Here is a 25856-nt window from a genome sequence, read left to right as displayed (position 1 = left end):
AAAAAGTCCTTATACACACACGCGCGTGCACGCACACACGCACGCGCGCGTAGAGAAGACTCGTTTTAATCTTGTCCTTACTGATGCAACTGTTATTATCACTATTACTTGCCGTCATTTGGCAGGTTGTTATTTCTCCTCATATCGCTGCTGATCAATTATCCTCAGCGTTCATGCTGACCGTGCTTTGGCAGCACAAGTCTGCCATACCGCCATACCAATAAATCAGAACGCATTTAAGCGGGAGAAAGAGACAGACAAAGGCGTGAGATATGAAAGTGTACAAATGAAGTTTAGACCCGGGAGCCTATAAACGAAACGGGCACGTCCGTGACATCAGCGGCGCTCGCTGTTTATGACTTTATATAGCTATGGTAGAAGTGGAAGCACGTGGAGGGGGGATGTAGCTCAGTGGTAGAGCGCATGCTTTGCATGTATGAGGCCCCGGGTTCAATCCCCGGCATCTCCATCATCGTTTTTCCACATTTTCGCGGCGTTTAAAAGTGAAAAGATGGACGCAAATATCTGAATATCCTGTGAATTCTGAACCGATAGACAATAGCGAGCCGAATTATAGAGGACGTGACTGGTGTGCAGCAATGTTCCCTGGAAACGCGTTGGTGTTAGTAAACTAAACTGTCTGGAAGAGCGCCATGTACACAACCGCACAGGCTCTGGATCCAGTAGATAAAATGCCTTAAATGTCAGACGTAAACCTTTATCCTTTATTTATTTTTTACAATTTAATTTTGAGTCTCCTCTTAGCTAGCATTTAATAAACTAAAACTAGTCCAATCGTGGATTATTTTAGTTTTATGATTTTATTTTTGTCTAAATGTTTCTCAGTTGTAGTTTCAATATCTTGTAAGATGGACTTGTGGTTTTTCGTTAATGTCCTTTAGTCATCTATAAAAGTCCAGTGTTCATTTTTGGTGAGGCTCAAGTTGTGTGTCCCATTCAAACAAATGGTTTGTATTTCTTTGTGTTCTGGGGGACTTGTCTTCGGACCAGTATAGTATAATTGAGTTAGGCCCATTATTGAAGTTTAGTTGATGTTCAGGTTTTTTTTATTTTTTTACAATGCTTAATTTTTTTTTTCAATTCAAGTTTACTGATGTGTTTGTCATACCCTGTGTTTTAATGAACTATGGTGTCCTCGGACTCCTCGGAACAAATTAAGATATTAGGTCAAGTAAAATGGGCTGGCACTACAGTATTCACTGCTGTCTATAAATCTGTTGTCTTAGCAAACTGTTGAAGGGAAAGAAGTACAGACCATCGAGGCCAACGCTCTTTTTGGCTCTGGGTAAAAGGTTGCAAAGTACAACTTATGAACTCAAAACCCTAACCTAGAAAAAAAAAAGACTCCATGGATCAGTGTCATCTCCTTTTAGCTGAAGTCAGCCATGGCTGAGTAGAAGGACACACTATCTACCATGAAATAAGACCACTGTGGGGTCATGTCCTTGCATGTGCCATTTACACACAGTTACTGCTCACCCTACATATGTTTGGACATTATGACCTAAAACCCCCTTTTTAAAACACAGGGTACCACCTTTACACAACTGTCTGGGTTTCCTGACTGGGCACTGAACAAGCATTTCTGGGCCAGTATGCATGTTGGTCAACCCTGGCCTACTTTCCTCCGCTTCCATGGTACAGACTACTCAATCCACGGCGCTGAGTCATACAAAACATCCCCTAATTTGTCTTCGTGATGAAGGACCACAAGTCAAGCAACACACAGACACCAAGGCCAAAGCAAACCACTGAGAGCAAAGTCACCAGAACCACTCAGAAACTACCATTTCATACCAGTAAGGGTCGACCAATCTGAACGTAAGACTGAATACATGATAGACCTGTGCACATACATAAACTATCACCATACGCAACTCGAAGGACAGAAAATTGTTCTTTTCTGTGGGTAAACTGATTAACCCAGAAGTTGTTTGAGTAAAAACTAAATGTCAAGGAGAGCGGAGGGGTTTTTTGTAGCTGAATCGTCATCGGATACCATCAGCAGATCACCAGCATTCACTCCCCTTGCAACCTGAAGTGTTGAATTCCATGGATTCTTGTTGATCGTGATCTTCTCAATCGTCTTCTTTCCTCATATTTTGTCTGTGGACGTGTACGTGTGTGAATGTGAATGGGGTCACCGGTCATGCAACAGGAAGGTTATTTCTCTGATTCTGATGTCTCTGGAAATATCGTTGATGCTCCCATGTGACTGCTAGGTCCTCTGAATGATTCCATGAATTGGGATGTTGCACATTTTATCTGCTGAAGTCATAACAGCCAGGTTAGTCAGGTCAGTACTGTATCTGGATACCGCCCACCCTCGTCGTTATTTGTCCTTGAACGCCCCCGTACGGTTAATTGGTAGAATTACGCTCTCGTCGAACTAGACATATTAGTTCCACACCCGAACAGCAGATGGCGCCACTCTCTCTCTCTCTCTCTCACGCACACACACACACACACACACACACACACACACACACACACTATCCTCAAAGATATGATTTTTACCCGAAAACAAAATGAATATTATATCCATCCATCCATTATCCAAACAGCTTATCCTGCTCTCAGGGTCACGGGGGTGCTGGAGCCTATCCCAGCAGGCATTGGGCGGCAGGCGGTGCGACACACCGGACAGGCCATCACAGGGCCCGCCAGGCAGCGTTGCCAGTTTGAGGGCTGGTGCCTTGTATATACTGTTTGTTTATTTGTCTGTTGCTCAAGCAAAGTTGCTTAGATTTGTAGGGTTAACGTCAACACTGGTGGTGGAGACGTGTCAGAGTCCTGCAGGGCTTAAACCAACCAACCTACTGCCTCGTGTGTGTCTTGCTGTCGTTTGTGTCCTCTCCAGACAAAAAGTTTGAGGGGGGGGAGAGAGAGAGAGAGAGAGAGAGAGAGAGAGAGAGAGAGAGAGAGAGAGAGAGAGAGAGAGAGAGAGAGAGAGAGAGAGAGAGAGAGAGAGAACGATTTCATCACCATACAAAGTCACTCGTGCATCTCTGCATCCCCTCTGCACTTCTTCTACCTTTCAGTTACATAAAACCTGAACAGGAAGTGAATCTGAGGACTGTATGACTAAGTGTGTGTGTGTGTGTGTGTGTGTGTGTGAGCGAGAGAGAGAGAGAAGGATATATATGTAGTATGTGTGATGAATGTTTATAAATGAGTAGTTAAGCTGCTAGCAGATTCTACTGTGGTTAGGTTAGTAGATGTAATCTCGCTTTGTGATCACTTCTTTAAGGAAAAAATATGGTAAACAATATTGAACAGGACACTTTTCAGTATGATGTGACCCATCAAAAACATGACACAAAAAAGTACGTTATACCTTGAATTTCCATATTGCATAATTGGGTATGAGCATACTCCATTCACCACTTAGAGCAAGCAGCCTTTCAACACCTTCTATGAGCACGTGGAACATTTCCTCTCCGTCTGAGGTGGTGTTTGCTCACATAAAACCACATCAGTCATCCTGCCAGGCTTCATACAACACATTACGTGACAAAACGTCTGTGACCAGCAAATAAAAACCAAATGTTATTGTGTTGAGCGATTGATTAATGAAACGCACGGGCCAATTTGGTCAACAGTTAATCATGTGTACAAATGCGCGCAGATACATACACAACACACACACACACACACTAAGTCACCTGCTCTCCCATTACTTCTTTCTCTTCCTCCTGTTTCAAAAGGTTCCCTCTTCTACGATTTTAAAGTCACTTTTCAGTGGTTATCTTCCCATTTTCCAGTGATCTGAATCATTTCGCTACTGACATCTGATGGAGGATAGCTCACCCCAAATTGAGGAAATATCTCATTCTGAGAGACGTAATGGAACACGCACGTCACAGCCTCAGCATCCTTGGGCTGACACTTACACACATTCAAAAGGAACCCCTCCTTATGGGTCAAGTTCATTTAATGTTCTCTAATTATTTGGTCAAGTTCTGCAGAGGTTTTTTTTCTGTTTGCTTTGACAGTGGGTTTGAGCTGGATCGCGGTCGTCGTCATAGTGTGTTGTAGCATTAACTGAGGATGTTAGGCAGTGGTGTTAGTGGGGACTCCCTCGATACTCAGTGGGAGGGTTGATATCACGCAGGGAAAATAGAAAAATAAGAGTCCGCCCACGAAATAATGCCCCCATGAACATTTAATAATATACTACCATGTGACGTTTGGAGCATTTAAGCGTTTCTTCTGTTTTTCATATGTTCTTCTGTCCAGCACCTAGTATTTACCATTTGGGTGTGTGAGCTTTTGCAGACGTTTTGCTTGATCTCATGCAGGCCCATTGCCACCTGTGTGGAGATATTTGGGTGTGCCGTTGTCTTGTGGTCCAAGGTGCAGATTCTCAACACATGGGCCAAGGCCCAGTTTCAGGTGGACGAATTGTAGCTGTGCTCGGGACATCGCTCCTTATCCCCCTCTTCCTCCCCTGGAAAAGCTCCCCATCTCTCCAAAGGAAGTGCCGATCTCTGGTACTGTAGATGAAGATGTTCCAGCCACTGCTGCAGGCCAGGATCCAGAAGGCATAAAAGGCAAAAAAAATCACACCAGGTAAAACCCAAAACTGTCCCCACCACAAGAACAGCTACCAGGGCCAACGAGGCAGACAGCAAGGCAGTGAGGATGAGGATGGTTTTGGTTGCTTGCAAGTCGGAGAAGGTCGTGCCCCTGTGTATGCAAGAGGCCCTGATGCGGATGTCCTTGCAGGTGCAGCAGAAGCAACGCATGGCAGAGAAAGTTACCAGGTTGATGACAGAGGTGGCTCCCAGGACACAGAAGTCAAAAGCAGGGAAGATAAGATAGAACTCCACCCTCTCTCCATGGTATTCTGCTAAGATGGGGCGAAGGAGGAAAAAAAAGAGATGGTGAGACTACAAAATGCAATGCACAATTATAGATGACTACCACATCACTAGGCTGTTAGACAGAACACAGGGAGGGTGCAAATTCAGCAATAAAATGCAAGAGATTACAAGCTATAAACCAACACTTATTTGGATGTGTGAGTGTGACGACCTCCCAGTGGGGAGAAGGAACATAGTTGCACATCTTGCTGCAATGGCTGTACTCCAGAGTAATATCCCTACTGAGGCATAATGGGGGAGACAGCCAGGGTGAAACAGAAGTGCCAAGAGAACAGGACTAGAGCCAAAGTCCTCTCTTTGGTCACCACCACCTTTTTATGCAATGGTCTCATCCCAGAACAGTTACACTTCTCTCTACCAACCAGAGGAAGACGGTGAAGGCGGGGGACTATGGTGCAACCAGCACACATGGGCCCTGGAGCACAAACTCCGATTCCCTCTTCACATAGATGGCTTCTCACCATCCCTGAATTTTTTTGGGGGGGTGGTGGTGTAAGAGTACATCTGTCGCCATCTTACAATACTGTCATTGCAACTATTCTCCAATCCTCAGTGAATAGTGCCCATGGCCATTGTAACTCTAGTTAATGGTCACGGCCATTTGCATATGAAACCGATCGTTGTTTTCAGTCGTTATGCAACTGTATCGTTTATAAGAGTGGGGATACATGTAGAGGTATCCCCACCTTTATAAACGATACAGTGCCGTGAGCTCTGAGATTGGGTAGGCATCGATCGATTCAGATCCACCGGGATGGACAGCGACAATTAGCCTAAATCAGAGCCCTTGATAGACAATCTGCTCTGGTCTAACTAATCTCTCTCCAAATACAACTTTCTCAATCTCAACATCAGTGCACAACGCATAGGCCTACATCCAAAAGGTCAAGAAGGCGGTCTTAAATGGAGTATAACCAGTGCAGCACAGCAGTCACCTCAGATCGCCACTTCATAGCACAAAGCATACATTCAAATGTAGATTAGACACGGCGGTCTTAAATCAATAAAGCACCCAGTGCAGCACAGCAGGTAAATCAGCTCATCAGGCTAGCGAACAGTATTGTAGCGAATTCAGGGGCAGGCAGCCCGGGAACCGTCGCCACAGCCGGGACGCGAACCTGTGTCGCCCACTCCGCAAGCGACAACGTCAACCAGTCGACTAAAGGGCCCGACCCGTTAGTCAAGGGCCAACGTGTCTACTGCAGCCATAACATAAAGTTATAGAAATATGTTATCTTACTTTACTTGAACACGCAATCCATGCGTCTCTCCTTGCGAATGAACACCTCCGTGACTTTACTGTAAAAGTCTCCCGCTTGGTGGAGTTCCCAAAGTCTCTCCTTCTCAACTGAAACCAGGGCCAGCGATGAAGGGCGTCCTTGTCCGGTGCGATTTCGACTGACGGTCTTCACTCTCTTCATCGTTGAAAATGTTATCGTTGCTGCTGGTATAGTTAAGACTAATTTTAGCAACTTTGTTGCCTCGGGAAAGTTTTCCACCAAATCATGCTGAATGAGCCCCCCAAGCGTCTCCCCAGGGGGTTTCTCTCTCCATCCAAGCGTCTCCCCAGGGGGTTTCTCTCTCCATCTAAGCGTCTCCCCAGGGGTTTTCTCTCTCCACCCAAGCGTCTCCCCAGGGGTTTTCTCTCTCCATCCAAGCGTCTCCCCAGGGGTTTTCTCTCTCCAGCCAAGCGTCTCCTCAGGGGTTTTCTCTCTCGCCTCCTATATTTGGTAAAGCCCAACTGAGTCTGCCTTGGGTCTGATGAAATCCAAGTGTTTAGCACAACACCGCCAGGCTCTCAAATTTGTCATTGTCAAAAATGTTTGACACTTGGTTAAATTGCTTGGTGTCAACGAGGCCAATGAAATTCAAACTGTCGAAGTTGCTAAATCTAGCCTTCATTTGTGCGAGGGTGTGTTAGAAGACTAGACTAATACTTTATGTCTATCTCTGCGCAGATGAAGTGGATTATTAAACCGTTATAAAGAATCGTACTGACTACCGAACTTCTGCTGGAGGGAAAAATGCAGCCTCCGTTTATTCGGTAGTTTTGGGAGAAGAAAATGAACGGCGTCTCAGTGACGTGATCAATCCGCGCATGCAAGCGCAACACCGCCCACTTGTGGATAAAGTCGCAAACAAAATAATAGTACACAGTAACACATAGTCATACAAATACACTGGTGTCATACCTCAACACTCCCACTTGTGAATCATGAGCTTACTGTATACTTTTTCATATTTATAGAACAAAAATAAAAAAAAACTTGGTATAACCCATACCACTCACATTTCACACACCAAACATTGCCTTAGCAAATGTCTTCAGTTTTACCTTGAATGTGGGCTTCGTCATTACATCCGTCTGGTGTAAAATCAAGTCATATTGAGCCGCCTTCTGTAGAAGCACTCGAACACTTGTTAGGTTGGCTGTCAGCGAAAATGTCTCCCCATAATCCACCCCAGCTCTCTGGCTATATCCCTTTGCTACAAATCTAGCCTTGTACTTGTCGTGTCCGTCTATATCTGTCTTTATCGCATACACCCACCTTCCTCCCAGTTTTCTTGCCCTCTGGCAATTTCGTAAGGGTGAATGTTTTGTTGTCTCTTAGAGACTCCATTTCCTCGTCCATTGCCCTGGACCACCCTTCTGATTCTGGCGATTCCATGGCCTCTTTAAAGGTCAGAGGGACACCGCACACTGCCCTGTATGCATAATCTATAGTAGTGAGTGAACTGTCATCACTGTCGCCCTGACTATAGTCAATCAGGTATCTCGGAGGGTTGCGTTCCCTTTGGGGGTACCTCCCACTGGCTGAGGCTTGTGACGTCACCCTTGGGTGCTCCTCGTCATCATCCTCGGGTGCTGACTGTGTACCGTCAGTCTGTACATTTTTCTGTACTCTAGGCTGAGTTGCAGCTGTCTCAACAGACTTTCTCTCTCTTACCCAGTCTTCTGGGTGTAGACCTGGTGTCTGAGTCTCATTTTCACTAGTTGCCTTGTGTACAAATTTAACTAGTCTGTGTTTCTGTACTTTCTCTTGGTCAGGGTAGTAGACTAGGTAGGCCGGGCTGTTCTTGTCGTGTCCTACAAAACGCCCCCTCTCACATCTAGAATCTAACTTTCCCTTGTCCTGCTGGTAAGCATAGCATTCTGTCCCGAACTTTTGCATTCTAGCCATGTTGCACTTTTTTCCTGTCATTGCCGTGTATGGCGTAGTGCCTGTGTGCTTGTTGAAGCATCTGTTTCTGGTGTGGGCTGCCTCCTGTACAGCATAATGCCAGAGGCTCTTTGGTAGACCACTATCCATTAGCATACACCTTGCCATCTCGAATAGTGTGCGTCCTTCTCTCTCTGCAACGCCATTTTGATGGGGAGAGTATGGGCAGGACGTCTCATGTCTTATTTTGTTCCGTCTCAACAGGGTTTGAAACTCCTTGCCTGTAAACTCAGTTCCATTATCCGACCTTATGCATTTCACTGTTCCATAGGGAGCTACATCTGCCAGAAATTTCTCGGTCGCTTGCACTGTGTCACTCTTTGTTTTTAAGAAATAAACACACACAGCACCTGTGCACACATCTGTAAATGATTGCATGTACCTGAAACCATTAATGGACTCGTTTGCCACAGGACCGGCTAAATCAGTGTTTACCAACTCCAGTGGTGTCTTGGCTTTGTCTATAGATTTCCTGTTCCTGTTTTGGGTAAACTTCCCTTCTATGCATACTGCACACTCTTTGTCAGGTTTACACACTTTACCCTTTATATGCATACCATCAGTGATATCCTGTAGCTTTATGATATCGTCATAGTTGCAGTGGCCCATTATCTCATGCCAAGTTTCTATATCATGGCTCACATGGCACTTTTCAACAACACATTCAGTTTGCAAATAGTACATTTTCCCCTGTACAAAAATGTCAAACCTGGTACCATCCGGTGACATCAGGGCACCTCTGCCCTCTTCGAAGAACACACTGGCTCCGTGTGCTGTCGCAGACTTCACAGAGAAGAGCTCTTGGGGGTACGATGGAATATATAGTGCGTTCCGCAGTGTCACTCTACACCGTCGCCCCTCACTGTCGAGCAGACATACCGTAGCATCTCCCCTGCCCTGCACCACACCAAAGGTGCGCTTACCGTCCGCCAGCTCCATGCAGTGTTTCTCTGGCTCGAACGAGCTGTCAAAGCTCTTGAACTTCTTCTTATCATTGACTATGTGGGAAGAAGCCCCACAGTCCACAATCAATCCTGGTTTGAACTGTTGCCGTCGTCCTGGTCCTGCTGAGCTGGTCTCTCCAGCCTGCATTCTGAAGATGTAGTTCTCTTCTTCCGCAGCATTCCCCGGTCCCTGACCTCGACCTGCTCCGTGACCACCACCGCCGCCGCCACCTTGCTTGCGTGCACACCTGGCTCCATCAGCGCGGTCCTTCTTCTTGCACACTTTGTCCGTGTGACCCTTGATCCGGCAGAAGCTGCACCACACGCTGTGTGAACAGTCCGATTTCCGATGGCCTTTGTCACCGCATCGCCAGCACACCGTTTGTTCATCATCTCCCTCACAGCGTTTCACTGGCTTTTTCTTAGGCGCTGCTTTGGCCTTCATCACCCTCTCGGACGTCTCGTCCGATGCTGTAGCATTAGCTACATCTTCAGCCGCCTCAAAGTTTCTCAATTTGGCCTTAAATTGTCCCAATGTCAACTCACTGTCGCCATGTGTCACCATTAGAGTGAATGGCTTATATCTCTCGGGTAACCCCCTCATCACCATGGCCATCATTAGTCCCTCACTCGGTGCTTCTGCCGCCCCTTTGAGAGCCGTAATGATTTGTTCAGCTCGGATAATGTATTCGGTTATCATCTCATTATCAGCTTTCTTTAGACCAGTCAATGTTACATACAGAGTGACAATCCGGGGTCTGCCTTTACCAATGTAATGTTCCCGCAACACCCGTAGACTCTCTCTACCTTTGTCCTTCGTTTCTCTGAAGATCAATCCCAAGCTTGTGTTGTCCAATAAAGGCGCCAATGCGCAGTAGGCGTCCGCGTTCCGCTCCTCGTCTAGGATCTGCTCTTCCACTGTCAAAGGTCCCACGGGCTCGGTAAGAATGGTGGTTTTCAGCCCCACACCATGCATGCAACAGAGCATTCGCTCTTCCCACAGTTCATACTCATCGGCCTGTCCGTTGAATGTGGGCCATCTGCTCTTCTTTCGCTCCATCTCCCTAGGTAGCGTTAGCTTAGCTTAGCGTTCCGTTAGCTTCCCGATAGCCTCTCTCGATGCTAACTAGCTTCACACTTGCTAACTTGCTACTCCGTGCTAACCTGCGCGCATCCCGCCATCCGAGGTTATCACACTTCGTGTACTTCTTTTATCAAACCACTAAATAATCCAACGTTATCTGGGCCCATAACCTGTTAGAAGACTAGACTAATACTTTATGTCTATCTCTGCGCAGATGAAGTGGATTATTAAACCGTTATAAAGAATCGTACTGACTACCGAACTTCTGCTGGAGGGAAAAATGCAGCCTCCGTTTATTCGGTAGTTTTGGAAGAAGAAAATGAACGGCGTCTCAGTGACGTAATCAATCCGCGCATGCAAGCGCAACACCGCCTACTTGTGGACAAAGTCGCAAACAAAATAATAGTACACAGTAACACATAGTCATACAAATACACTGGTGTCATACCTCAACAGGGTGTCATTCAAAATTCTATGAAAAAGTGTCTTTCCCGCGTCTTTGATGGACTGGTTGGGTTTTGCTCGCCGCTCCGTGAGGCTGAGCCGGCTGCATTGCTGGTCAAATGGCGCACAGTGCGCATCAAAGCCCTGCCGTTTGTTTGCCAAAGCGTCGCTGTGTCTTGTATTCTAGAACAACAATAACCAATGTCCATTACCTTTCCTTTCTTTCTTTCTTTTCTGCAGCACATTAAACAGCTCATCAGTGACACTGAAAATGTCCTCATAGGTGTCAAGGAGAAAGCACGCCGAGGCCTTTGCCAGCCAGGCATCATAGCCTGTAGCCATCATTAGGGTTTCATTGTCCCGGTCAGTAGGATTACCGATCATCGACTGAAACATAGTGTAAACTACTAATAAGACACGTTAGCCCCTAGCTAACGGGTCTGACCCTTTAGCCGAGTGGTTAGTGATGTCGCCTTGTGGTGCAGTACAACTCGTATCGAATCCCGCACCGGACAAGAAAATAACCGGTTACAATAGTCCGCAAATCCGAGTAGCGGTGGCGGCTAATTGAACGAGGCGTGAGTGCGAAGACCCGCCGTGTCGGTGCAGCTCTTGGTACCCGTCGTTTGGCGACCCCATCCAGGGGTTTCGTGCGCTTTGTTGGAGAATGATGAAAGCCCTTCCACTGTTCTGGAAAAGACCTGGCATTCTGAAATAGACCTCGCCCATTGTGAAAATACGAGATGTAATGTATGAGCGTAACAACGCGTGAAACTGGTCTCTGGTATTTTTTGTCTGATCTTAGCCTGATCTCCATTTAAACTAGATGCCATAACGGCGGCTCCGTCGTATGTTTGTGTCAAAGCAGTTAAATTTCTCCAAAGGGCTCGAAACATAAATCAGCGATGGCCTCAGCCCCGGAACAGAGCTAAACACCGGGGCTGAACCGCCGGCCGCAGAAAAACGAGAAATTCACTGGCGACAGCCCCCTTCCTGCTCTGTCGTCACCTGAACAAAAAGACGGCGAGCGACGAGACCACCGACAGCAGGTTTAAGGGTGAGGATGCGGAAGACGAGTCCTCTTTTCAGTGCAAGTTGACTACTCGCGCAGCCAACGCCGCCATATTCCTTCGAGCAAAAAGGCTGCGTCTCCGGTTTTATACCGTCCCGCTACGGACACGCCCACTATGCTAATGCTAATTCGTGACGCAGCAAGCTACCGCAGTTTCGCCAACCGGAAATCAGTTACTCGACCGCCCATATCTCTCGTCTGGCCGTAGTTGCGATTTTAGGGCTACCGTTTGTCTAATCGATCACATCGATCACCTTACACCGATTAACAACAGGAAAAGTCGGGTTTTGATGCGAGTGTAACCGGTTATTTTCTTGCCCGGTGCGGGATTCGATACGAGATGTACTGCACCACGAGGCGTCACTAACCGCTCGGCTAAAGGGTCGGACCCGTTAGCTAGCGGCTAACGTGTCTTATTAGTAGTTTACACAAGTAGCTCTTGCTAACGGAAGAGCTGCTGATTGGTTTGTGAGCATGCTTACCCCGGGCATGTTAGTAGTGGGCTGAGGGATCAAGTCCGACGCCCGTGGTGGGGTGGAGTCAGTCGAGACTGAAGAGGTCACTTAGACGAGGGATGAAACGTATCTCCCAATAAACGTTGTGTCCAGATGAACTGATTCAGCTTTCTGTGATGGCCAGCTGTAATGTTATCCATCTTCTGTCTGTGTGTCGTTATTTCATGTCATGGCCATGAAACAAATGCTGTTAATTGATCTGGCAAGCTGGATTTGAGGTAAACTGCTGTAATTCTTAGATTTTCCTTTTTCTTTTTTTTCCCTCTGAAAAGATGTGAAGTCATCTACCGCAATACTGGTTTATTCAAAGCAGAGACCGCGTGAGGGAGACATTCAAGAGGAAGTAGAAGTGACGGATACAACCCTTGAACAGATATTCAAAGGTCGAATCAGTTCATCTGGACACGTCTATTGACAGATACGTTTCATCACTCATCTAAGGGACCTCTTCGGTCTAAACTGACTGCAGGTACCCACCCCTATAAACAACACAGTGGCATAACGACTGAAACCAACAGCCAGTTTCATATTCATCTGGTCCAATTCTAACCAGCTTGCTTACATCATTGAGCTCACAGTCCCCTGGGAGGATGCAGTCGATGAAGCGTACGAGCGTAAGAAGCTGCGGTACGCCAACCTAGCAGCCGAAGCAGAGGACAGAGGCTGGAAGGTGAAGGTGCGCCCTGTGGAGGTGGGTTGTAGGGGCTTTGTTGCCAGCTCCACAGCAAAACTCCTGAGGGAACTAGGAGTCAGGGGGCAGGCCCACAGGAGAGTGATCAAAGAGCTAGCCAACACTGCTGAGAGGACTAGCCACTGGATCTGGCTCAAAAGGAGAGACGCCGTCTGGGCTGCCAGGGTGAACAGCTAACCACAGGTCACACACCCAGGACCAATCGACCTGTGGTGGGCCTGCCTCAGCGGGGGGTGTCTTGTGATAAAAGGCCGAAACACCCTGTGATGCTGAGGTACACAACTGATGATGTGTCCTGGTGGTGGCAATGTCACCTTGGCAGACATCTCCAGTTTGATCTCCACTGAATCTGTTGCAGTGCAAACACTAGGGATTTTAACAACCAGTCCTTTTTTGAATCTCAAACATGGGTGCGGCCATTAACCAGAGCATGCACCAAGAACCCTTGGAAAGATACCTACATATTGTATGTTCAGGAATAAGTGAGAATGGAGACCATCCTTTAACCAGAGGACGCTGTTTCATTTGGACCTCTTCGGTAGCAATGCATCTGTCCTACTGTTCTCTAGCTCAACAGGCATTTGGACCTCACCCCCCCCTCCCCATTTCAAAATGACCAACCAGATATTTCTTGAATCAAACATTTTCTTGTTAAAAAAAAAAGAAGAAAAAAAGCAGAGCAATCTGCATTATTTCAAGAGAATTGCCATAAAGAGTTAGGATGCATCGAAAACAAGTGACCTGTCAGCATCTTTAGATTTAAAGACTCGTTACTAAGATAAAAAAAAGTTTTGTTTTGTGTCTTTATGCATGCTCAATAATCCAGGTAATGAAATCACAGCAAGGTGAATCAATTGTGGGCAACGTGTGTAAACGTTGTGTCCGCACGAACCGATTCACCTTTCTGCGATGTTGTCTTTCACGGTTTGAAGTGACAAGTGAAAAGAGAAATATCCCACGGGGGATCAATAATGTGTCATATCAGTGTGTGTGTGTGTGTGTGTGTGTGTGTGTGTGTCAGTATGTGTTTCTGTGTCGGTGAAGGAGGGTGATTTACGGAGTGGGTGGGGGTGTGCGCACAACATGAGTGTGGGAGTGTCTCTCCATACAACCCACCATGCATTCCTCAGGGATAACCTTATCTCCCCCCCCCCCCCCGCAGGGCATGTGGACCTCTGAACTATAGGGTGAGTCTCTCACACACTCACCCTCTCCAACACAAACCCCAAAACAAACAAACAAACAAACGAAACACACACACACACACACACACACACACACACACACACACACACACACACACACACACACACACACACACACACACACACACACTCTAGATGAAGTCACCCAGGCATTTTTACACAATACCTCAGAAAGAGCATTCAATTGCTGGCAGACAGCCTCCAGTGTGGGATAAAAGTAGATTTGCCATGATTAGATTTGATCAGATGAAACTGAAATGATTCTTGTGAGGATGGTAGTTAAATCATCAAGTGACTAAAAAAAAAAAGAAAAAAAAGATAAGAATGAGGCAAACAGAGGATACTGAGGATAACCACCCCACTAGTATATATCTCAGGATAAACTCAGCATACAGAGAAGACGTGAATAAATATTCAGCATATCTATGAACAACAACAAAAAAAGGTGAAAAAGATATGGAAGTGGGCCTTGGCTTGCTTTTCCCAACGTGAGAGGACATATACACAGAATAGCAGCATTCAGATGGCCCACAAATTGTCAGAAGCTATACGGTGACTAATATTAACCTCGCCCCAGGGTCCGAGGGACGGTTATCTCTGCGTGGAGCTTCAATAAAGTCTCTTGACACTAAAACCTGGGAAACTTTGATGGCAAAAGCAAACCACCCTTCCTTCCTTGGATGCCCCTTGCAGGAACTGAACTGGACCATCATTATGGGACAATAGTGGGTGATGGGTTCAGCATTGGTGGCTAAGGACAGAACCATCAACTCTCATTCAGATTCAATTGGACACCCACTGTAATATCAACCCCATCCACCAGCATGGTGGGAGGGGGGGGGGTCTCGGCAGGTCTGTCCTTTCAACCACTTGTGGTTGCCGTCATGCACAAAAGGTATCCTTTATGCCAGATGCGCTGAGGATTTATTTGTATGAGAATGGGGCTTCGCAGAGTGGTGCGCCTCCCAGACACACTGAATGGGGAAATGCGACCACGCCAAGTGCAAATGTGCTGTGAGCGGTGGTCGCCTGACATCTGAATGCGCTAAATCACAACAATGCACCTGATTGTTCGCAGGTGATAGGAAACTGGTTTTAAAATGTAAAGTAAGGCCCTAAGCCGGACTGAGGTACTGACCTACCCCTTAAGATTGCTGCACCAATCACCTCATTGTTTCGAATCCTACTGGGCCTGCTGTTAGCCTCCACGAGGACTATAATCAGAGATACGATCATCTAACAAAATGCCTATCTTATACAATCTGAATTCAGGGGGGGAGATATAACGACCCTGACAAAGATTGTTAAAGATCTGTTCAGGATTTAGCATTGTTGCCCGTTCATTATATTTAATGCATGCTCATTAATCCAGGTAAGGAAATCAAACAATGACGGAACCGATTCAGCTTTCTTTGACATCGTCCATCCGGGATTAAAGACGAAATTCACGTTCGGATCGTCCCGAAATGTACCTCAGCTTCCCTACACAGGACCTATTTTTTCGCCTCCGGAAAATGTTCCCCAACATCTCAAACCTTTGCTATGAATGTGAAACGCACCGAGGCGCGTTTATAGCTGTTGTGGTCGTGTGACCGCATCTCGACATCGCGGGAAGCGGTTCATCCGGTACCGGTAAACCGTTCACAACGACCCGTTAAACCGAATACTCCGGATACCCTTTCCGACACAGACGCCAAATCTCAGCCGATAACTCTTTTATCTTTGGCTAAAAAGCGGATCCTGCGTCGGTGGTCCGCTCCCCGGGTCCCTAAAGTGTGCCACGGATATCGGCTCCGGAGAGACCGGCTCAGCGTCTCATCCACAAATCTGAAGGAATCTCTGGTCCGGCTCTTCGTTAGCTCGGCTTCACACCCGTCGGGCGTATCGGCGAGGAGCGAGGACGCGCCGAGGCGAGTGGGAGGTTGTGCGGAGGAGACGAAGGAGACATTCTTCCCGTGGCGACAGGATGAACAGCGCCACGCTGCCATTGCGACCCACGTTGTGGTCGGAAGGGGGATTACACCGACCAAAATTCTGGGGACCTGTGTAGTCTCTTGTTTGTCTTTGTATAAGCGCTGTTTATTGGTTTCCTGTCGTGGACACACACACACACACACACACACACACACACACACACACACACACACACACACACACACACACACACACATACTTTTACATACTGCAGCTACTATTGTTGGGGTGGGATTTTTCTGTTTTTGCGCGTTTTTCCGTTGGAGGGCGTGCATGTGCTTGTTAAATGTGGGACCAACGTGTGTTGATATGAAAGCATTTCAGCGCTTGTGTCCTTGGTTTTACAAGAATCACACTTCCAGAGTGCTTCCTCTTTCTGCCTGACCTATTATAACCCCCCCCCCTCATTGGATGCACAAAAAAGTGCTGACTGATCTTAAGGCTCAGCACTTTTTAATATGACGAATTACTTTGGTTTTATAACTGAAAAAAACCGAGAAGATAAAAAGCGAATGAGCAGGACATGAAAACAGCTAAATGAAAGAGGGCAGTTATGAGAGGTTGTGTAAAGGTTCAGTCATTCTCAGCATAGAAAAGCGATTTCCATACAATCAATAAATGTTTTTATATTATTCCAAAAAAAACCCTTTTGTTTTCATTTCTTAAGCAGGGCTCTGTTCTCTGCAAAGGTATACACTTGGTAATTGCAGAAAACCACATTCCTGTTTGTATGTATACATGACTTCCCTTTGCAGGCAAGATACATTGCATCCTATACAATACCGAAAGCAGTGTGCCATGCTAAAGGACTGTCTGTAGTCTCTGTCTGCCACTGCAACCTGAAAGACAATGATCGTGGCGTAAAAGGTTGCAGATGTTTTAAATGTAGCCTCCCTATTAGGGCTATGGTGAGAAGACCGGCTGGTTTATCCCCGAGGCAAGAAAGAAGAACATCTGTTCCGAGTGGGGAACATATCACCTTCTATGTCATCTCGCCCACTGTGTCATGAGGTCATCATGACCCAGTCTATCTTTGTCGAGGCACAAGCCGTCTGCAGACAGTTAGCCCTCCAAACTACCCCCTTCATCACCAAGTAGCATTTCCGCAGTGTTTAATCAGCTGTTTTCACTCTCCCACCACTCTCCCACTTGCTTTGTGTCGTGTCAGGTGGATATTTCAGTTTGGGTGGGTATGCAACACTGTGTGAGTTCGAGTGTATATCTGTATTTGCTTGTGACCGCATCGATTGCTATTCCTCTTCTGCACAGTAAGACTTAAGCCACCGACCCCCCCCCCCCCCATCCCATTGATCATCTGGGCACCACTTTGCTCTCCGGATGATGTAGGCGTACAACTTTCACATACGTCTTTGCTTCTTTTTTTATTATTATTACTACGGCCTTTGCCTCCGTGACCCCCAGCCTGCGTGGCGTCGGCGTCAACGAGCCCCATAACGACGTGTGAGCCTTTGGGTATGCCGCGACATTCCTGCGTGTCGGAACAATGGCGTCTTCAGACAGGTGCGCACCCACCACCCTCAGCCCTCGTTCTGCCACCGAGGAGCTGTCCCCCCCCCGTTTTGAGACGCCACATGTTTCGTAAATGAAATACAGACATGCAAATGAGGCCTCTCAGCGCCGTTAATCGGGGTTGTACGTGGCGCATCGTGCTCGAGATACCGATTAGGCTGGGCATGACCTGCGCGGTTTATTCAACGCATTCCTTTGTCTCGTCTCTTTTTCTTCTTCTGGCCCTTTCATATGCACGCCCACGTCGTTGCGTTTGGCACTTTGCGTGCACGGATACTGGAGATTTTCGCAGGGTGCATCGTCCAGCCTATCTGCTCCTCCGCGTGTTCGCGTGTGCGTGTAGTTGAACGCACAACAAGTCGTCCCTTTCATTCCGTTGGGACCAGATCATCGTTCACATAGTAAACTTAATGCCCCCTGCTGTGCGAGACCTTTAAACGGGCAGTTCTGCTCTGCAGCGGCGAGACTTGGCACAGCCTCGACGCGTCTCCCCGCCACATAGACCACCTATGAATCCGACAGAGGACGCTCCGGCTTCACTTTTTCACGACCTCGCCGCTGCACGACAGGGGATTTTCCCAACTTCTTACTTAATTTAAATAACTCGCTTTCAATTTTACAAGCTGATGTGTTGTTTTTTTTTCTAAACTTTTGTCCCAATATTCCGCTCATATTTGCACGCAGATATCTGGCTGGTCCAGCTCAACTTGTTTGATGTTTGAACCACATTAAACGTAAATTAGTAACTGAGAAGTAATGCAATGATTGATGTGTTGAATCTTAATCACAGGTTCGATTTCACGTGTTATTTTCGCCTCCAAGTGGTGGAACAAAATCCATTTTCTCTATCGGAGCTCACCGACTTCCTTCAACAAAGCCCCCCTCCAAAAAAAAACGTCCCCGTGATTGTCAGCGTGCAGGCTGCTCATACCTGCTGTTGTGACTTCTCTTATGTACACTATTGCAGTGTTACTATTCGTGGGTTACTAACTTAATCACTAACATATATAAGTACACAGAGACGAGGATGCGGCACAAGTCTGATCTTTACTGACGGAGACGTCACACACTACTCGGCTCGACCAGTGCATTACAGAACTCAGTAGTGGTGACAGTCCAACACACAATACACCACACCTGCACATGCGACAACTTTCCTGCTATACTGACACGCGGCGACGAAAATCCGCGTTGTATTTCCGACGAGCCTGCTCACATTCACGGCCTCTTAGATGATCTAAAAATCACATGTTGGCTGACTACAATGGAAATGACGTGTAAACCTCTCCTGGCTGTGATGCAACTGTAGGAAACGCACTTCCACTTCAATATAACCGGCTGTCTGTGCAGCGCTCTGTGGCGCTGGAGTCGGGCCAACGGGCGATCGATCCCCAGAAATTGATCGCCGCCCGCAAACGATCAGTTTATGTATTTTGAATATTCCGTTTTTATTTATATTCATTCACAAGGTCTTTAAAATTTAGATCGGCGCTGCAATCACTTTTTTGGGGGGGGGGTGGCTGGGTGCGCCATAATCTTTAAAACATAACCCTCATGAATGAAATCGGGTCGTTTTGGGGCAGAGGCAACCTTTCAGGCACAGGGTAGGAGCAGCGACCACTTTTTGGCAAGTGCGTTTATATAACATGCGTTGTATTGGCCCTTTAACGGTATTCCAACTGCGGCGGGGGGGGGGCTGGGTGCACCATAATCTTTTAAAACATAACCCTCGTGAATGAAATCGAGTCGTTTTGGGGCAGAGGCAACCTTTCAGGCACAGGGTAGGAGCCGCGACCGCTTTTTGGCAAGTGGGTAAGGCGGACGGCAATCCCTTTTTTGGCACGACACCTGCCGTAAGTAAACACGTTCTCTCGTTGCCGGCAGTCGCGCGCACCGCTTCTGATCGAGAGCGTGGGCCAAAGTGAGCGGGCCTTAATGTAAATACGGTGTTAAATGTGGGGGGTGGGTGTTGGTGGGTGGGGTGGGGGTACTCGGTACTCGGACAAATCTTAACGCCTTACGTTGATTGGATGATTGAGGATAGCGGCTCTTTATCATGGCGGGGTGTGTCTTGGTCTCAGGGCGGAGTCCGGCCCCGCCCACCGGTGGCGATCTTAAGAGGCAGACTTAACGTTGCGCCCCAGCACACATCGGGGGTCCTGGCGCGGTCCTGCGGCGACGACGTCTCGGAGTCCCTGCGGATAGCGGATTTCTCTCTCGGCGGGTCGGCTGACTGCTCCTCTCGCCAAGGCAGCGTCCCCGGTTCTGCGGCTCTACGGTCTGGGAAGTTCACGTTCCGCCTTGAAAGCCAAGACTTGGAGGGGGGGGAGAGGAGGAAAAATGCCTCGGTCTTTTCTTGTCAAGAAGTATTTCTGCAATAAGAAGCCGAATTATAGCGGGTTGGAGAGACAGCCTGGTAAGCTGCCCCTTTACCTTAACAGGGTTTCTTTCCCTTTCTCCCCCTATTCATTGTCAAATGCAAAAGTCTGGTATTTTGTGTGGCGGTATGACATATCATGCATGGGGGGGGGGACTCAAGGACTCAATCCACACTGACTTTCCGTTATTGTGAGCAGCAGGGAATCCCTGTCCGCGTGAAGATGTTTCTAAAACTTGCATTAGACCCATGAGGCAGATAAGCCTGAACATGCTGGTCATGGTTTTAATGTTTGGGCGGTTATGTGGCTGGTATGTTGAGTTTCTCGTTTCTGTAAATGGTCAAATGGAAAACTTGTTAATGAAGTAATCCCACCTGGGTCAGAGCCATAATGAATCCAGTTTGCCTGTAACGAGACACCAAGAATGAAAACAAGTTTAGTGTGTAATTAGATTATGTGCCCATCTAAGTGAAAAGCCACCTGACTCTTTTTTTTCCCCTTCTTCTTTTTTCGCTAGCAGTTGTTCCAGAGCGCTATCCTCTGGCTGAACTACCAACCCAGGACAACACCTCTGCCCTGATGGTCTGTCCCACCAGCCCAGCCTTTAGTGTGTGCGTCCTGCCTGCACCGCTTTCCCCCATCGCTCCTGTGTCCCCCACGCCGCCCCTGTTGCCACTGGGGCCACTGGACCTCAGCAGCTCCCCTTCCAGCAGCAGTGGAGAGGACGAGGAGGACGGTGGTCGGACGTCAGACCCACCCAGCCCGGATCCCGTGCCCTGTCTCTACCACTGCCTGCACTGCAGTAAGATCTACAACAGTCCCACGGCACTGGCACACCACCAACTGTCTCATTATTCACAGGGGGAGCAGACCCCCGCCCTGCCCAGCCAGGCCTCACCACGCACGGCCTTCCACTGCAAAATCTGCTCCAAGGAGTACACCAGCCTGGGGGCCCTGAAGATGCACATACGCTCGCACACCTTGCCGTGTGTGTGCCCCACCTGTGGCAAGGCCTTCTCCAGACCATGGCTTCTCAGGGGACACATCCGAACACATACGGGTGAGTCTAAAACTCATTGTGTTTTCTCATTGAACTGTCATTCACAATGCTAACAGGATCACCCAGTTTATATAGTAAGGACGTTTTGCAAGTGCTTAAACTGGCTTAGTCTTGCATTGATATTCATCGATGTCCCCTGAGGTGTGACCAAATGCTATTGATCAGCATGGTGCTATCTTATCAGCTTTGTTGTGATCATGCATGGGGGGGGAAAAGTCAATCCACATTGACTCACTAAGGCTTTAGCCACACTAAAGCCTCTAGGTGAGCAGTTAAAAGTTGATTTTCTTTTTGAAGTCTTGCAAAGTGGGCTGTAAAACAGCAACTAGAGGATGGACCTTTTGGCTCCAAGGACTTGTTAATGACTGTCAAAAGTGTCTTCTGGGGTTAACTTTGTTTTTTTGTTTGTTTTTTTTTTTTTTACATTTTATCCATCCAGGCGAGCGCCCCTTCTCCTGTCAACACTGTAACCGGGCCTTTGCTGACCGCTCCAACCTGCGTGCCCACCTGCAAACCCACTCAGAGGTGAAGAAGTACCAGTGTGGCTCCTGCTCTCGAACCTTCAGCCGCATGTCTCTGCTGCACAAGCACACTGGCTCTGGATGCTGCCCCGCCCCATAGACTCGCATTCCCCTGGTTGATCCAGTTGGTCCATTTTTGACGCCTGCTGGTTCAGTTGCCTCTTGTCTTCAGCCACTGGCACGTTTACTGAAGCCAGTTAGTGGCTCAGGGTGAAAATTTACCATAGACATTTGGAAAGGGTGTTTTGCCAGCTCACTCCCAAGCCAGGAGAGAGGACTAAAAGAGAAGCTGGCATTTGGTTAAAACTTGACTTCCAAAGTGCCTTTTTTCTCCCCCCCTCCTCCTCCCTTTTTAATGAAAAGTAAGGTTTTCACTTCCCGGTGTAATAGTTTTTAAACTGTCATGCAATGCCTTTTTTTTTTTTTTTGTTAGGCTTTGCCAAGTGTGTATGTGTGTCTGTTTTGGAAGCAGCTGGACATGCAGTTAATTCCCAGGAAACCCCATCGGTGCCGGCCGGTCCGGGACTGTGGCCATGTTGCAGCTGCTTGTGTGTGTGTGTATGGAGGATGTCATTCCTCACCATACTCATACATGGCATGCATGTATATGAGCGTGTGTGTGTTGAGACAGCTGTCTGTGTATGGTTTACTGTGGAGGGAGGGCGCTGAGAGATGTGTTAGCTGTGACCTCGGCGACAGGTTGAACCTCCCCCTTAACCCCCCTCCTGTCTTCAACACCCCATTACCCCAAACTCCACAAACACTTTCCTCTACATTTGTGTAGTCACACCAACACAGATAAAAGTCTGAAACCTGACATCAGAACAAAAATTCTGTCTCGGATTGGACATTAAAGGACCAGTTTACACTTGACCAAACCCGGGGGAGGGGGGGGGGGCTGCCTTAGCTTTTGCTGACGTTAGCATTTTTCTTTTTACTAATTGAACCAAAGACGATTGATTCTTTTATGAAATTTACTTTGAAATACTTTTTGAACTTCATGTTTATATACTGTCTTTTAAACTATTCACATGACATTCAAATGGAGATGGTTTTATGATTCCTTAGCTTTTTTCTTTGGGGGGGGGTCATTCGCCATATGTAAATGTGATCTGATCTAATAAAGTTGCTTTTAGAATCCTGCTGCAGACCTTCTGTTTGTACACACTAATAAATATATCACCTCAACAGCAGTTGTATTAAATAACATATCCCAAATGAAAGGAAGGTCCTGACAGGTTTTGAATAGCAAGGTAGGACAGTGTGTCGGTGTGTGTTGCAGGGGAGCACAACCGGGTTTGCACAGCGCTGAGTGATGTGTGGATACACCTGCACACACCTGCCCGGGCTGTCAGTGTAAAGCACACACTACGAGCACACATGGAGAACACATGTTGAAGAGCGGTGAAGGTGGTGGGGGTGGTGGTGGTGGCGGTGAGGAGTAACTGCAGGTGGGCAGAAGGAGGAAGAAGAAGAAGACCTTTTATATGAAATAATGAAGCCAAAAATTGTGTTCTCAAGAAAAGGGAAGATTCCAGTGTACAAGCCTACTTGATTTCACTTCTCACAGAGATGGTAAACGGTCACCGCGAAAGCCACCGAGTGGGGGAATCCCACAGACACATTTCCTGCTGCCAGCCCAGACCCGGCTGGAAACGGGTGTTCAGGCAGAGAACCAGAATATATATATATATATATATATATATATATATATATATTACACCTCTAATACTGCTCACGCCTGGATCTTCACTTCTTTAACATATGTTTGCTTTTATACTTATTTACATCTTGATACCAAACATTATACTTCATTTACGCTTCTCTCATCTTGCGGCGTATGTGCATGCTATAAGGCTATGTGTAACCGCGAGCAACATGCCAACTCAAATTCCTTGTATGTGATTATACTTGGCCAATAAAACTGACACACTTTGACTTACACCCTGGAGAAAGACGGAGGGAGACAATGCACGGCGCGTGCACTGTCTGCACACCCGTCGGCTCAAGTAAGAGTAAAACTCCAGATGCCCGGCAGGAACCTGGCTGTGGGTCCAGCTGAGGGATCGAGCGTGGAGGTTGCACATATGGCAACAATACGTCCGCTCTCCCCCACTGCCCTCTTGACCCACACACAATAGACGCCAACATGTCTTGCTGAGGTAACGATGTGTCACCTCTCATAGCTCTGAGTAACATCAGCGAGAGGTAGTTGCACGTGTGCGTTTGTGTTTGCATGCGCATGCATGCATGCATGCACGCACGCACGCACACACGCGCTTCGTGTCTGAACGGGCTTGCAGGAGGCGGTTTGGGGGATGCACTCAAAGCCAGGGATCGGATTGCATGAGTTAGCTTGGGTAATGTAAACAGTGCCCTAAAACACTCACACATACATGCAGGCATACACACTCACACACACATGGCGATACACACACACACATTTGCACATGCACATCTTCCAGAGCATCGCATGGATCAAGGAGAATCTCTCATTTGTCCAACTTCTTCTCCAGGCGGTTATGGAACGAGAGGAGAGTGTGTAATTCAGCTGGCACTCACCAAGACAGAGTGAGCGAGAGAAAGAGGGACAGAAAGAGAGGGAGAGAGGGGACCAGGCCATGGGGGACTGAACTGCTTGATCCCCCAAAGGTGTCAGATTCAGTGGGCTCAGAGAAAGGGCCGCCTTGATGGATAGACGAGCGGACGGAGGGAACGACACATTCCTTATAAAAGCTACCTGTGTACATTGGTAGATTAGACTCCATGATGGTCGCAATGGGGGAAGCGACACTCCCCCCCCCCCCCCAAAATAAATATGAAGACATTATGTCACTGGACAGTTCTGTCATTTCTAAACATTTAAAGGGGTTTGAAACCTGAGCGGTGTCTTCTAGCCAGGGGAGCATATCTGGGGTTAGGAGTGTGTAGGCGGTACTCTATCATTCTGTAGCTTTGAGGCAATGAGATCATTGGACCTGCCGCTACTCTTTTATGTGTGTGTGTCAGTGTGTGTGTGTGTGTGTGTGTGTGTTGTGTATGATATCATGTTGGCCTTGTCAAAGTGTTTTAATGTTCGCAGCGTCACGCATGCAGCCCCTGACTAATGTGACATTCCTGAGCCATTAGTGACAGTCACACAATACTGCCATTTAATAGAGAGAGAGAGAGAGAGAGAGAGAGAGAGAGAGAGAGAGAGAGAGAGAGAGAGAGAGAGAGAGAGAGAGAGAGAGAGAGAGAGAGAGAGAGGAGAGAGAGAGAGAGAGAGAGAGAATGGCGGTCTGCCTGATGTCCTTGTAAACTGCATTTGAATATCTTGAATTCAGGACAGGAAATGTTGTTATGCTGACCTACTTTGCAGAGAAGGAGAGGGAGATGATGGCTCATTTTGAGAAATCACACATGTTCCTCCTATGGCAAAACAATTTGCCAAGTAACACTGCCTCGCTGTCATAAACAAGAAAAAAAATTCAAATTGAATCCATCATTTTCCTGGAGACCCTGGCGAACTCCTCCAGGATTCCTGACGAGGCTCCACCGACGGGGAGAAGGAGTCTGGTTTTGAGTCCTCAGTCCGCCTCCGTTTGCAGCTATGTTGCGGCTTTATGTCGTCAACGAGCCATGGCGCGAGCGAGATGAGGTGTTGTACCTTTTTGTGAAGTGATGCAAACAAAGAATACACCTGTGTTCCTTCACATTCGTGCCGGTGAAACAACTGGTTCATCGCCATAGGAACAGTTAGCATCACATCAGGGGGACTGCACAAACTTTACTACCCTTATTCGACGAATGGGGAAGGGCAGGGGATGTTATACAGAAACTTAACTTTTAGATGCAAACGGATAATAATGCGAAGGCCCTGATTCTGTGTTCCCCCCCCCCCCTCTCCTTTTCTCTTCTCCCCTTATGTGTGTGGGTTCTTGGGACACAGGAAGTGCCCTGTCAGGCTTGTATAAACACAGCCCATCCAAACGCGCTGATAAAAAGCATCTGGGTGCGGCCAAAGTTGTTTGTGTGTGTGTATGTGAGAGAGATCTCTTAACCACGGCGAGGAAACGGGACCATCTCTGCTTCATTCTGGCATGGCTTCACTCGTCGCCTGTGCACGTTAGAGGTGATTTTAGTCATCTATTTATAATCATAGAGGCTCGACGTGTCCTTGCTTTAGTTTAGTCTTCTGACTAACAGCGTGCAGCCTAAGATCCTGCAGCAAGGTCCTTATTGTGCGGCCCAGTGTCTACTGCCAGTGACAAGAGTCTTTTGCTGCCAACGACCCCGAGGCGTTGGAGTCAAAATGAGCCTCTTTATTT

General features: G+C 47.4%; 1 protein-coding gene and 1 non-coding gene across 4 annotated transcripts; both read left to right on the top strand.

Moving 5' to 3' along the window:
- The first annotated feature begins 397 nt into the window (after nucleotides 1-397).
- Nucleotides 398-469, top strand: trnaa-ugc (transfer RNA alanine (anticodon UGC)). The gene has a single exon. It is a non-coding gene; the product is annotated as a tRNA-Ala (tRNA).
- A 19266-nt stretch (nucleotides 470-19735) lies between these two features.
- On the top strand, nucleotides 19736-22705 carry snai1b (snail family zinc finger 1b). 3 transcript variants are annotated; one of them, XM_056274382.1, is made up of 3 exons: nucleotides 19736-20003; nucleotides 20486-21025; nucleotides 21465-22705. In XM_056274382.1, the coding sequence occupies exons 1-3, from the start codon at nucleotides 19928-19930 to the stop codon at nucleotides 21644-21646; spliced, it is 798 nt and encodes a 265-aa protein (XP_056130357.1). In that variant the 5' UTR covers nucleotides 19736-19927; the 3' UTR covers nucleotides 21647-22705. The 3 variants fall into 3 exon arrangements, with proteins under 3 accessions (XP_056130357.1, XP_056130356.1, XP_056130358.1); XM_056274381.1 differs by having other exon boundaries at nucleotides 20483-21025; XM_056274383.1 differs by lacking the exon at nucleotides 19736-20003 and adding an exon at nucleotides 20065-20275.
- Nucleotides 22706-25856: the final 3151 nt, after the last annotated feature.

This window comes from Lampris incognitus, chromosome 2 (genome assembly GCF_029633865.1).
Source record: "Lampris incognitus isolate fLamInc1 chromosome 2, fLamInc1.hap2, whole genome shotgun sequence".
NCBI classification, from domain to species: domain Eukaryota; kingdom Metazoa; phylum Chordata; class Actinopteri; order Lampriformes; family Lampridae; genus Lampris; species Lampris incognitus.
This window is presented reverse-complemented; position numbering and strand designations above follow the sequence as displayed.

What these genes read in the sequence shown, in the direction of transcription:
- snai1b (XM_056274381.1), top strand. Translation starts at nt 19,928, where the DNA reads ATGCCTCGGTCTTTTCTTGTCAAGAAGTATTTCTGCAATAAGAAGCCG. An exon ending in CGGGTTGGAGAGACAGCCTG is followed by an intron (nt 20,004 to 20,482) that starts GTAAGCTGCCCC and finishes TTTTTTCGCTAG; the next exon opens with CAGTTGTTCCAGAGCGCTAT. An exon ending in ACACATCCGAACACATACGG is followed by an intron (nt 21,026 to 21,464) that starts GTGAGTCTAAAA and finishes TTATCCATCCAG; the next exon opens with GCGAGCGCCCCTTCTCCTGT.